Raw genomic sequence first — 13,873 nt, 5'->3', positions numbered from 1 at the left:
TTGTTTGTTAATGTTAAAAACGAGATTTTTTTGTGAAAATACTATGTACCAAAATAATTATCCAACAGAACTTCATCACTTACACTTTCAGCGAGGAACAGTAATAAAGTTCAAATATATAAATTAACGCATTTGAAAACCGATTCAAAATAATGTTAAGTTTATTCAAATACTTAAAATATTCCATCTTAACAAGTATTTAGTACAAGTTTACTTATATTTTCTTACCGTTTTGTTCTTGGAATTTATTTCATTGGCGTTAGTTTCTAACTACTGCAAAGAATTTAATAAGAAATTAATGCTGTTTAGAACAGTAAATATTTAAAAAAAGGTTTATTTCAACCATTTGAGAAATAAACACAGATTATTAACTAATATGTATACTATTATACTAACACAGAATATGGCTAGAAAAATAAAAAATATGACGAATAAATGAATTTTTCCAAAAAATTTGAATTGGTTTTGAACAGCCAAGTTCCTTTTTAATCGATTTTTGATTCCGATCACTTCATTGTTTCCACACACCTTATATACCAATATAATTTAAATTTTCCCCACACGAACACTGTTGTTCGATTATTTTTATTCAGCAACGTTACTATTATTAGCTTATGAGTGAATCAAATAATCTTAAGGATAATTATTTTTTTTTTAAAAGACGGGTTTGTAGCAGTATTTCAATCATACTAGAATCTTCAGTGCGAAAAAAATGACGTGTGTTTTATTTAAATATCTTAGAATGGAACGTTAAATACATTTTAATATGAATTTTATACGTAAAATCCCGGACTGTGGAAAACAATTATCCAAATGAATAAGAGTCGAGGTCATATGCTAATATTTTATTAAATTGGCTAAAAAATGTATAAAGTTCGAAAGTGGTTACACATGCAATTATACATGGAAAATTATGCTTTTATTTCCTTGCAAATTTCACGGTCCACGTATTTAAAAAAAAAATAATGATAAATAGCCATGACTCTGAAGTTTGAACGAATAATGACGACGATGTTTCTATAATAATATTTTTTGAAATTTCCCGGGTATAGTTATTATTGTTAGAGATAAAATTAAAATGTCATGAGTTTCCCGATCGCCAATTCGATAAAAACAAATTTACATTATATAGAGTTAATTTCATTAAATTTGCATAAGTTTCTAGCTGAACATATTTTAAAGCGATATTTATTCACTTAATTCAGCGATGTTATACTTTTTTACACGCAAGAGTGGTCAGTCGTAAGCTTCTTTACAGCAGAATAGTAACTAGGCGATATACAATATTTATAATTTTAATAGGTCTATTCATAAAAATAATTATATATCGTTTGTTTTTAATTTCATTAAAAATCTCTATGTTGGAAGTTAAATTATTACAAAAAAAAAAAAAACCCATTGTGTAGCTAATATTTAACCGAATAACTATACGTTCAGGGAATTATGAAATCGACGTACGAGTTTGGTATAATTATATAGAATGTATTATAGGATTGAAGCTTAGGTGCTTGTTGACTGTATAGTATATTTGTATAAAACATATAATCTAAAATTGGTTTGCGTAATAGATGCGGCTAAAATCTATCTTTTAATTTATCATCACTATTGGTCAATATCATGTCAATCTTCAGTGACATACTCGTATTTAAAACTTTTTACAGGTGTAACTAATTTTTTTTTTTAAATTTTGGGTCGTTCTTTAAATTTTAGACAAATAAGTGTAAATAATTATTAGTCACACAATGATCAAAACGATGACGTGATACCTCATCCCTAGTTTATATGTGTATATACTAGTTTGATTTTCATATACGAATCGTATTTTATAATATTTGTTTTTAAGCTAATGTTATATTTTTATCTTAACTAGATGGTATACTATAAAATTGTACCATATATTATTTTACTTATATCAATGGAAAGCAGGTTTGTATATTTCATTTACACTTGATATATTTTAAATTAAAATAATGTTCTAGAATAATGTCTTTCTAAATTTTTCCCCTTCTTTTTTTTTTTTTGTTCAAAGTTTTGTATTCTTTGTATATTGATATCAAATGTTTCTTACAGTATAAATTAAAAATTGGTAATTGGATGTAAGAGATATTTTTTTCCGGTAATTTTTAAATTTTCTTTACAGTTTTATATTGTTAAAAGTGAAAAAAAGTGAAAAAAAAAACGTTTTGAAATAATATAGAATTGTGTCCAGCAACCGTTTGTATTTTTTTTGACAAAATGAGTAATTTTATGTTTTATGGTTCAAGTTAATGGCTTTCTGTACAAAGCTAACACTGAGTTATTTTATTGAATGTTAAGAATTCAGACGATTCGGCCCCGTCGATTATTCTTTAAATATATAATAAATATTTTTAAGTTTAAAATTCATCACATCGAATTTTACCATCGCGAGTATTTACAAACACATGTACATCTCATACACTGATATTCGTTAAAATTAATTTTTCGAATATTGTGATGATGAATAAACACTGCTCTCAAATGTAAACAAATAAAACTATACTATAGGTACTGCTTATTACATACCAATTAAATTACACCAAAAAAAAAAAACATTACAGACGTTTGATGAAATTTGATAAGAAAGCTTTTTATTTTTTTTTAGTGTATGTTGACATCATGGGACCTCGGTTAATATGTCACTTAAGATGTTATATCATTGTTCGAAACTTTTTTTGAAATAATTATAAACAAATACGATCGTCGCGATACACATTCGACATTTTGAGCTCAACAGATACCGCTGTCAAATTGGTTAGACGTTGGTGCTTAATAAGGAGTCGATTGAAAAACGATATTTTATTCAAATGTATAACACACATTCGCACAGATCTGTTATGGAGTACACAATCTGTATATATGGTGTGCCTACGTATTTCTGAACGCAATAACGGAGGTCGAGAGAATGAGCGAGAAAGAAGAGAGGTATAAAGATGTAATCAATTTATAATATTACGTATGCAGTGTGCGATATACCTAGATCGGTCGTGTATGTATGTATATGTATATACAGATACATAAGCACACATCAAGAACTTTATCCTTGGTACCATGGTATTATATGACGTTTAATATGTGTACGTACTTAAATGTTATGTGTACGGCTAATACGTTTACGAACAATCGCAGTAACAAAAAATGTTTCTCCGAAGGCGAATTATTTTTAGCCGTGCACGATCAACGGACGTTATGGCAAACAGTGAAACACCCGTAATCGGTTTGAAATCGATAAAAGCTAACGAAACTTAACGTTACAGACATAGATTTAGCACGAGACCAGTGGCACGTCTAAAGCTCGTCCGAGGAGATGATTATATTAAGACCCAAATAACATTATAGGGGTGGACTCTGCTTTATCTTCTCATTTGAATAATGTATAATTATAAGTTTTTGAATACAAATTTTTAAGTATAGACGCATAATTTGATAGGTAGATTTCTTAATAACATTTATTACATGTATTATGATATTTTTTATGATACATCGTTTTTATTGCATTGTACATGCATATAATATATTTAACAAGTATTAAAATATGCAAACTGTAATTTAACATTAATGACAAATATGAAACCGTATGGCATCAGAAAAAAATGATTGTTAGAAGCGATTCAGTCATCGCTACTGTCCATCTGCCCTTTAACAAATATGCGATCTAATAGGAGAGATAGTGTTTATGTTGACACTCTTTTCGCGGCAGAGACAGCATTAACATTTCATGAGTGTGATAAATAAAATATTTATTATGAGAGTATATAGATAACTGTTTCAATGTAAACGAATATCTTATATATGTACATATATATATATAAATATAATGTAACCTCGAAAACTCAATACTAAACGTTCATGCGATAATAGTAATAGTATCGATATCTTATCCAGTTTTCTATTACTTATGGGTGGCGGTCAGTCGATTAGAATTTAAACACTCAGAACGAATTTCGCTTTCATTCGGTGCTCGTGATTGATGCAATGGCAGCAACGACTACGGTCGTAATTTGTGATGCTTGTAAACGGGATCTAATGCAGTACCGGCTAAACACGTCCGGAAGTTAATTTTTATTCTGTTCTGTATCCTCGGCGTATACGTTCGCATAGAAGGACCCCCGCGTTTGTCGATATATTACAATTTCTTCTCTCCACGCACAAACACACAGACACACACATACACATGTATGTCGATGGCAATTCCATACCGTTCAAGGACTATTACAGTATTATTGTTTCCTGCTGTCGATTAATAAATGTGGTTTTAAATGCGATAAAATACAGAGAAAATATCATGTGTTGTTTAATAATTGTAGATCATTTGGATCATTTGTTGTTCGATGAGGTAAACACCAACATTATTATTTATCATTGCATTGAATTTTGTTTTTCAATGAGTAACCTGTCATTTTTCAGCATCTATTTATATTATATTGTACTAAATGAATGCATAAAATTGTATCATTCTTAGCGATACGTCAGGCTCGTCCGTTTTGCCTGCTCGAAATAAAATTAAATACATTTAAAATGTAGTTTATCGTCTACTGGATTGAACATTAAAATATTATTCAAGAATAGTATATAATAATACTATTGAATTGTATTCATATTTAAAAAACATTCATTATTTTGATATTAATTGGCATTGATAGGAAAGAAACGATTTCTTGTATATGTATTTCAATACATTATTGTGGTTTACTTGCGGTGTCCAATCAGTTAGCATTTCGCATGACGTGTAGGCTATTACGTTGAAAATAAAATTTTTTGTTGAACCTGAAGTTAATATTTAATTTTTTTTATTTTTCATCTTTCAGGTAACGTTGGAGTTTTCAAAGATGATCAACGGACGGAGAAAACATACGATGATCCAGTGTCTATGGCGATCGGAGAATTTGGCCGATGGCAAGCCATCCTTACTTTGATTTTGTCCTTGTTGAACTTGCCTTGTACCTGGCATATATTCGTATTAACGTTCCAGGGGGCAGACACAGACTTCTGGTGTACGCCACCGCCGGGCGTGCTGCACCATATATCTGTGGACCAATGGAAGAATTTAAGTGGCGTATTCAGTGTGTCGTCGACCAAGGTAAAGCACAAATGAAATTATTATGGGAGGGAGTACAGGAAAATCGTGAATAAAGAATGACATTTTACAAAATATATATTATGATTTAAATTACGTAATACGGGTGTAGTTCTACATTTGTTCTACATTTTAAACTTTATTGTATAATCAAGTGAATTACGTATAATAACGCCGAACGAAATGTTTATTATTGAATGCATGTTGTATATTATGGTTTAGCGATCGGCATAGTTTTAAGTTGTATTATATGAAAAACAAATCAACACCAACATAAATAATGTGTCAAAAATAAAAATAATTTTTACACTTTTAATTTTAAGTAGTAATAAATGTATTGATAAAGATTATCAGAGATACGTATAGATTTTTTGTTATCTCTTTGATGATATTTTTTATTAAAAAAGCTATATTCATAAATAAAAAAAATTGAAGTAATCATAAATTTAAATGTTGAATAATCTTGAAAGGACAGATAAATAAAAATGTACTATGATAATTCTTTAAACTGAGTTAATATGATTTTCTATTTACTATATTTATGTTCAAAGAGTAAATAATTAAATTTATCATTTATAAAGAAATAAAGATATTTGCTGTAAAATTTTATCCAGCGGAATCAAACTTGATGTGAGTCAGAAATGTTGGTTATGTTAATTTTATTGAAAGTTTAAAGTTTCATTAAAAGTAGGACTACCAAGATGAATAAGTCATTAATACGCCACGGATGGCGTAAACCATAAATAATTAATCACCAATTTATAAACTTAAGGATATAATTTAAAAACTAATTTTTAACTTAAGTGCATGTGTTATTATTACATATAAATTATAATAATATCAAAAACTTATTTGTGTAATATATATTATTTTTATAAATTATTACGTTGTAGCAGCTATAGGCATAAAAAATTATTTAAAAATTAAATTTCAATTAGATCTGATAATGCACGACATAAACATAATTAATGGTATCATTTAAGTTTAGTGGAATTAATAAGAAAAAGTTTATTATATTTATTACATTTATTTTACTTTTAATCGAATAATGATTATTTTTTATGGAAAACAAAAGTAACAATAATATTATACTTATCAAAATTATGTTGTAAGCACTAAATGAAATTCAAAATATTAATTCGTTAAGATATAGTTTATGTATATATATATGTATTACAAAACTACACACTTTTTATTATATAAATTTAAATTTCAAACAAATTAAATTTTGTAATTGTAAATATAATTTGCATAGTATAGAATGGAGTTGAATTTTAGATAGTATTATTTAATTGTACGTACCTATTAGAAAAAACTGAAATTGTTGAAGCCTGTGATGTCAATATCCTTGAATATTACTTCATAATGTTATTGAAACAGTAAATGCATATTATAAACATATATTTCCATTTATGGATTATTACTCTATGAATATTTAATATATTATTAATTCGTTTTAAATTATAAATTGTTTAGTATGTTTAATACACGACTGTAAAGATATTTATCAAAATTATATTTTACTGTTTGCACGTTTTATTTTACTAATAAAATTATACGATATAAAAAAGTCATACGAGTTTAATAAATGGTGATGATTTTATTTTAATTTACCGTTTACTAAACGTTACTTAAATTTTTTATTTAGACTTCACCATACGACTCTTGTTCTTATCGTGATTTGAATTACGAAATTCTACTTGAAAACAATAGTTATGAAGAATTATTAAAAAGGAACACACAGAATGATAAGATTAAAATGTGTAATTCGTGGCAATTCAATACATCAGAGTTCGGGGATACGATAATTTCTGAAGTAATTTTTAACAGCAATTAAAAAATTACTAACAAATTATAGTTGTTATTTAATTTAAAATGTATTGTGTTTACAGTGGAATCTGGTTTGCGACCGGAAAGAATTAAAAAACTTTGCCGAGATGATGTTTTTGATGGGTGTAGCTTTTGGAGGTTTCTTTTCCGGTCTCGTATCTGACAGGTAAGCCAAATGTCGACAACTTTAAAACATTAACGAGCGAACACAACTATTCATACAGTAATCTCTTATAATTCTACAAAAAGGGTACAAACTTTTAAAAGGATTATGAAAATTATTTGGATGAACTGATTACAATACTGTTAAACCCTGGTAACGAAATTCATTAAAATATTCACATACTTACCTACTGCAGTTGATGTTTTTGTTTAAACTCAAAGAACGTATATTTTAATATTGCGTTTAAATTATTCATTCCTAAGATAGATATATTACCTAATTTATACTGCATTAATATTATTATTATTCAGTAAATTGTAAGTAATGTTATTTCATAGTTGTTTTACTTACACGTATTAATTTTGCAAGTATAATTAATGGATTAACGAAATGGAGAATTTTATAACATATCAGAGTGCAGAGTTCATAATTCTCTTTATTTTTTCATACTATTTTCTTTGCATCTAAAAAATGTAGTTAAATATCCTTATTCTTTGTTCGATGGCCTGTACAATTCGTTTAAACATCACAATACTTGGATAACTATTATTTATAATACCCATAATTGTTGGAAATATATAAATTAGATAAAGTATTATTATCTATTAAACAGAAATATCTTATAAATTAGATGATAATAAACTTATCGATTTGAAGTAAATTTAATTGAGAATTCAATTGAGTTTACACTAAATTAATCACTTTACTATAGGTATACTACGTTCTTTAAATGATAAAACATAATATATTATTTTGTATAAATATATGCACAATTTACTTAATACATGTATTGTCTTATACTTGCAGATTTGGTAGAAAAAAGACGTTAATGGCTTCTTTAATTATGCAGTTGACTCTCGGTATTTTAGTTGCCATTTGTCCTTGGTTTGAATTGTATATGGTATTAAGATTTATATTGGGATTCGTCTGTGTGAGCATTGTCTTTAGCGGTTTTGTGTTGTGTAAGTATTTCGTTGGCGATCTTATAACTTCGAAAATAAATTAATCACTGATTTTTATTGTTCATAGGTATGGAACTGGTCGGCGGTAAATGGTTAACAATTGCAGGGGTACTTTATTTGCTCCCAGTACCGATGAGCTATATAATTATTTCCGGCATTGCATACATATGTAGAGGATGGAGGTTGTTGCAGTGGTGTGTTACATTGCCCGCAGTATTTTTTTTGGTTTTACATTGGTATGCAAATATATAATTATAAATAGAAGCATGGTAAAAATCAACTCTAATAATATAAATTACTAGGTTTATACCAGAATCACCGAGGTGGTTATTGGCCATGGGTAAAGTCGAAGAGACCAAGGAAGTTTTAATTAAGGCCTCTAAAATCAATAACAATCCATTACCAGCTAATATAGATAAAATTCTCAATCAAGTAAGTAAACATTAAATTATAAAACATACGAACATATTGTATGCAAGCTTTAAAATTAATTCTGTGTAAGTATTAAAAATTCTAACAACAAACTTGAATGTTTTGAAGAACTTGTGTATTGGGTATTCATTGTATTTACAGTTAACTGCCTATAGTTTTGTGAACTTAATAAATTAAAAATTATTTTGCTTATAATATAGTTGTATTCTTAAAATAGCTTATCTTAATAATATATAATGAATATCAAAATTTTCACAGGAGATGATGGAAAAATTGTTCTGATGCGGTCACTGAACTGAACGCTTTAAATTATTGTTTAAAATGATTTCCTTCGTAGACCGTATCGTAGTTTAGATAGTTATAGGTTACTTAACCATTACATGAACTTACTCAAGGTTGTTAATTAAAACCTGTACTGAAGTTGTAAGTTAAAAGCCGATTTAAAGATTCTATATCGGAAAAGAATACGCCGAACGTGATTAACAGTGTCTCAAAAATTTAAAGTCAAAAACGATTTGACTTTAAATTCATACGATCAGACGAACTGAAACTTATTTTTATAAACATTATTTTAATTTAAAACTTTTATTTTAGTTAAAATAGAACTGTTTGCGTGGGATTGATATTAATCAGTGGTTACGAGAAACAAATTCATCTAGAGTGGAAAACTTGAAATATCTTTATTTAATTATAAAGTGATATATCTAGTTAAGAACTGCAGGGGAACATTCTAGAACTTTCAGTATTTTCCTTTTAAGCTGTATCCATCACAACTAACCTTATATTATTTGGTCTGTTAATATTTTGAACATTGTGACTTAAACTAATTTATCAATTACTAAATTTTACGCAAAATATCCTGTAATCGAAAAAATTCAAATTTTACCACTAAAGACTCATTCACGTAATTAGTAGTTTGGAAATGAGCTCGAAAGTTAATATATCATTGATTTACTATTGAATCATCTAGACTCAGAGACAAGATGTTAATCGAGATCTGTTATAACTATTATAATATCAACAGGTTATTAAAATTGCAGTACATTATTAAAACAAATCGACACATTCTAAATGTGATAAATTTAATGACTGTAAGACTTGATATATTTAAAAAGCTAAATGCAAACATAATATTTTTGAATTTAGTTACAATATATATTTAAATGATAGTTAGATTTAGCATTTCATTGACTGTATTTTTTTTCAGAGTATTAGCAAATTCGAGATTAATGGCAAACCTAAAGTTCGAGTCTCAGATTTGTTCCGAACCAAAAATATAAGGAAAATTTCACTTGTTTTATATATACTTTGGTTCAGTCTGTACCTAGTATACTATGGTCTTGTACTTAATCTATCCAACATCGGTGGAAATATTTACGTTAATACTATAATATCTGGTAATTTAAAAACAGTAATTGACACAATAGTCATAGCTTAATCTTGTAATATAGTATAATGTAATGTATAATTTATTTTTTAATATTGTATTATAGAAATAGGTTATACTATCGATATATAATTTTAAATTATGATGAATCATTAAACGTATACACAATAATATTATGTTATGCGATTCAATATCGATTTAAGGTATCAGCGAATGTACTTTAACTTCAGATTTTTAATTTTTAGGTTTGGTCGAGATTCCATCAATACTGATCAGCGTAGTGATATTGCTCAAAATGGGTCGAAGATTACCTTTATGCATCACCATGGTAGCTGGAGGAATAGCGTGCCTGTTTACTACAATTATACCATCAGGTATTTATTGATTTATTGTTTTTCATTATGTTGCTCGATACACAGTTAATTGAACCGGAGCATCCGAGTTGGGTCCCGAGTACTAGGGGCTAATCACAGGTAGTGTACTAGTTGAGTCCCGTATTTTTATAGGTACTACACTAGTTGGGTCCTGAATTATTTTAGGTATTACACTAGTTCCTGAATGTTTTTTGGTGAGTGCTACATTATACTAACATTTTCCTTGCCATTTTAACAGACTTAGGACTGCCTATGATCTATTTAGACCAGAGGTATGGTTAAAAATGTTTTTTATAGATTTTTTTTTTTTTTAATTTTTTTTCCATTAAAATATAAATTATTAGAATTCTGTTGGTAAAAATATTAAAAATGTTAAAATCATTATATAATATAAACAAAAAATAATGGAAAAGAAACTAAAAAATCAAAAAAAAATCTATAAAAAACATTTTAACCATACCTGTGGTTTAAATATATCATAGATGACTATCTATGCCTGTTAAAATGGGGAGGAAAATGTTAATATAATATAGTACTTACCAAAAAATATTCAGGAACTAGTGTAATACCTATAAAAATCCAAGACCCAACTAGTGTAGTACCTAAAATAATTCGAAATCCAACTAGTGTAGTACCTAAAACAATTTGGGACCCAACTAGTGTAGTGGTTTTTAATTCGGGACCCAATTCGAATGCAGCCAATTGAATGCTTCTCCTTATAGATACGGAAAAATGGGTTTCGCTATCATTGGTGATGGCCGGTAAATTTTCGGTATCCTCGGCAAATGTCATTATGCCATTGTACACGGCTGAATTGTTTCCAACGGTCATAAGGAATTTAGGAGTAGGAACTTCCAATATACCAGCCGGAATCGCGCTTATCATGGTTCCGTACCTTTGGGATCTTGTAAGTACAAAAAAAAAAGGACACGTGAAAAATAGAAATGTGCCTTGATTGCAACTATCATTTGTTTCAGTCATCGTTTAGTTCTGTTTTACCATTAATGGTACTGGGAATAGTTAGTGTCATCGGCGGATTATCTGTACTTATGTTACCGGAGACAGGCAATCACCTTTCTGATACACTAGAAGAAGTGGAAGAATGTATTAGGTAGGTTAATAATTCTTATAGTAATGATGAAGATTATCATATTGTTTCTTTTTTTATTTTAGCATATCTAACAATGCACAGAAAAAATACATCGATACAATTAGTAGTAACGTACCGATCACGCAACCCGAAAAATAATAACCTTATCATATCCATTATGCAGCTAATTGCTTATTCATTTGTCTTCCTAATCTTTTATTACGTTTTTATGAGTGTTTTAAAAAGCTAACTTTATTTTATTCATTCGACATTTTTCTGTGATAAATATATTTAAAAACATAGTTGATCAATAAGTTGACGAAAGTACTACACCGATAAATTATATTATGTTAATATAGATTTATACAAATATTAATTATAGTTGATTAATTAAGATTTTAAGTTCTTGTTAAAATTATGACAGATTTCGTTATGGTTTTTTTTTATACAAATTATTTCCTATGGTTAATATTACATCAGATATCAAATATATATAAATGTTATTTATATTTAGTATTTTACTTTAATTAATATTATAAAATGTATATATTTATATTAATAAGACTATAATATTGTGTATGTATTTTAAATGTATTAGAATAATTAACTTAAAGATTACAATAAATATAAATATTTTTTTATTTATGATTTTGTTAATCTTATAGTATACAAAACGTTAAATATTAATATATTTGTTTGATTTATAAGATTTTACCAATTAAGTTAACCTTAAATATTATGATATAGCAATAATTGACCAAGACTTAATATAAATATACTTAGATATTGATTACAATGTTTAATTTTTTTATATTAGATTATGGAATTCACTTGTTTAATTTTTAAATATCATAAAAATTGTAGTATACTAATTAATTTAAATAAAAACAACAATTGTTCAATGGAAATAAAATTAAAACAAATCAAGTATAAAAAATAAATTTATAAGGTTTTTACAACTAATGAAGTTAAATAAATATAGAAAACACATTTAAAATATGTACCTGTGCAATAGGTGCTTCGATAAAAATAGTTTCTAAGACACTTTGAATAGTTGAGTGTAAAATATACTCAGAAAACCTCGGAAATATGGTATAGAACATCAGATTTTAAGAAATCTATACGATTTTTTGGTCTATTAAATTTAAAAAACAATCACTTTTTTTAATAATACTTAATATTACTTTAAAATGTAAGTAAAAAAAAGCTAAAAATATAATTTAGCAGGGGAACAAATAACCTGTCAATATTATGTTGCCTACGTTTATTTTTTGAAATGTAATTAAATAATATTTAAGATTTATGCAGGTGTTCTCTATTGAATGAGTTCCTGATTTATTTTTCATTTTAAATTGTTAAATAATTTTTATTATACAATTAAAAATAAGTTTCTTCAATTGGTGTTTATAATACGTAAAAATATTGCATATTTGTTTAAGCATACAGTGGTGATTTTACGGTGGGGAGATCAAGGGGGTCTGGAATTTTCCCACAGGCTCCGAGTTTAGGCTGTGATATATTATTCGTTCGAGACTCTAGGGTTTAAAATGTTATGTTATGTTTTTTTAATTTGTATAAGAATTACATTTAAGTAATAAATTATTTATGGGTTAAAAATGTTTGTGTCTTAATATATTATAATATAATATCAAAGTACTTTCTTCGGAAAAACTTATAAAAACCAACACAGTATGCATAAATATATAATGTTTATTAATTTGATTATTTTTGATTTTATGGTTCGTAGTAATTATTGTTTTTTTATAGAATATTAATCAATTTAAAACGTCGCGATACAGCAATATCACGATTAAAGGAAGTATTTAAGTTATTTTTATTAAAAGTTGCATAGTAAGTATAATTTAATCAGTATAATTTAATTAATTTTCAATTACGAATTTATCATAATACTGATATCATCTAACAAGGACTACTTTTCATATAAATTACACAAGTTCATTTGAAACGAAATTTATTAAGCGATATTAATTTTATTATTTATTCTGTCCTTTAACCTAAAAAAGCATCTCTATAGACTTGAAAACAATTATATTCAGAGAAAAGAGATACATAAATTAATTATGAATCAGGAATATTTTATATATCCACATGATTTTTCAATACGTAATGTTAAAAGCGCATATAAGTAGACAGCCATAATATTTTATTATTTTCTCCGTATTCATTATTGGAGAAAACATTTTATCAGTTTCTAGCGCATTTGGTTTTTATTTAAACATTTCTAATGTTAAGACTCCAAACTTAATTAATTAAAATTTGTTGTTCTCGTTCATCAACATTATCACATTACAATAAGTGTTTCACAACTGTGTTGTCTGTATTTAGATACGTATTACGCTTACCAAAAGCGAGTAGACTTAAGTATATATATATATATATATATATATATAGCTATAGCCTACTAGTCATTTATCTGTTATTATTTGGTGTATTATATAAACATCATTTAATCTCGAAAACAAAAAGTCAAAGTTATTACCCTGGTGTAAACTTAAGTGGCTATTAAGAATACGATATAT

General features: G+C 27.0%; 1 protein-coding gene across 6 annotated transcripts in view; it reads left to right on the top strand.

The window, feature by feature from the left end:
* LOC112681637 (organic cation transporter protein-like) overlaps window positions 1-11,755 on the top strand; it is a 77,098-nt gene extending 65,343 nt beyond the window's left edge. For 4 of the 6 annotated variants that reach the window (XM_025551887.1, XM_025551888.1, XM_025551890.1 and 1 more), the window contains exons 4-14: window positions 4,827-5,098; window positions 6,744-6,911; window positions 6,988-7,091; window positions 7,896-8,050; window positions 8,118-8,286; window positions 8,353-8,482; window positions 9,690-9,879; window positions 10,115-10,243; window positions 10,966-11,150; window positions 11,221-11,354; window positions 11,417-11,755. In XM_025551887.1, the coding sequence (XP_025407672.1) occupies window positions 4,827-5,098; window positions 6,744-6,911; window positions 6,988-7,091; window positions 7,896-8,050; window positions 8,118-8,286; window positions 8,353-8,482; window positions 9,690-9,879; window positions 10,115-10,243; window positions 10,966-11,150; window positions 11,221-11,354; window positions 11,417-11,492 (1,712 nt within the window). In that variant the 3' untranslated portion in view covers window positions 11,493-11,755. The remainder of the gene's footprint in view (window positions 1-4,826; window positions 5,099-6,743; window positions 6,912-6,987; window positions 7,092-7,895; window positions 8,051-8,117; window positions 8,287-8,352; window positions 8,483-9,689; window positions 9,880-10,114; window positions 10,244-10,965; window positions 11,151-11,220; window positions 11,355-11,416) is intronic. The other 2 variants (XM_025551891.1, XM_025551892.1) reach the window with 1 other exon arrangement.
* Window positions 11,756-13,873: the final 2,118 nt, after the last annotated feature.

Source organism: Sipha flava, unplaced genomic scaffold (genome assembly GCF_003268045.1).
Source record: "Sipha flava isolate LNK unplaced genomic scaffold, YSA_version1 193_pilon_pilon, whole genome shotgun sequence".
NCBI lineage: Eukaryota > Metazoa > Arthropoda > Insecta > Hemiptera > Aphididae > Sipha > Sipha flava.
The sequence above is the reverse complement of the archived record's forward strand: the minus strand, read 5'-3'. Positions and strand labels throughout refer to the sequence as shown.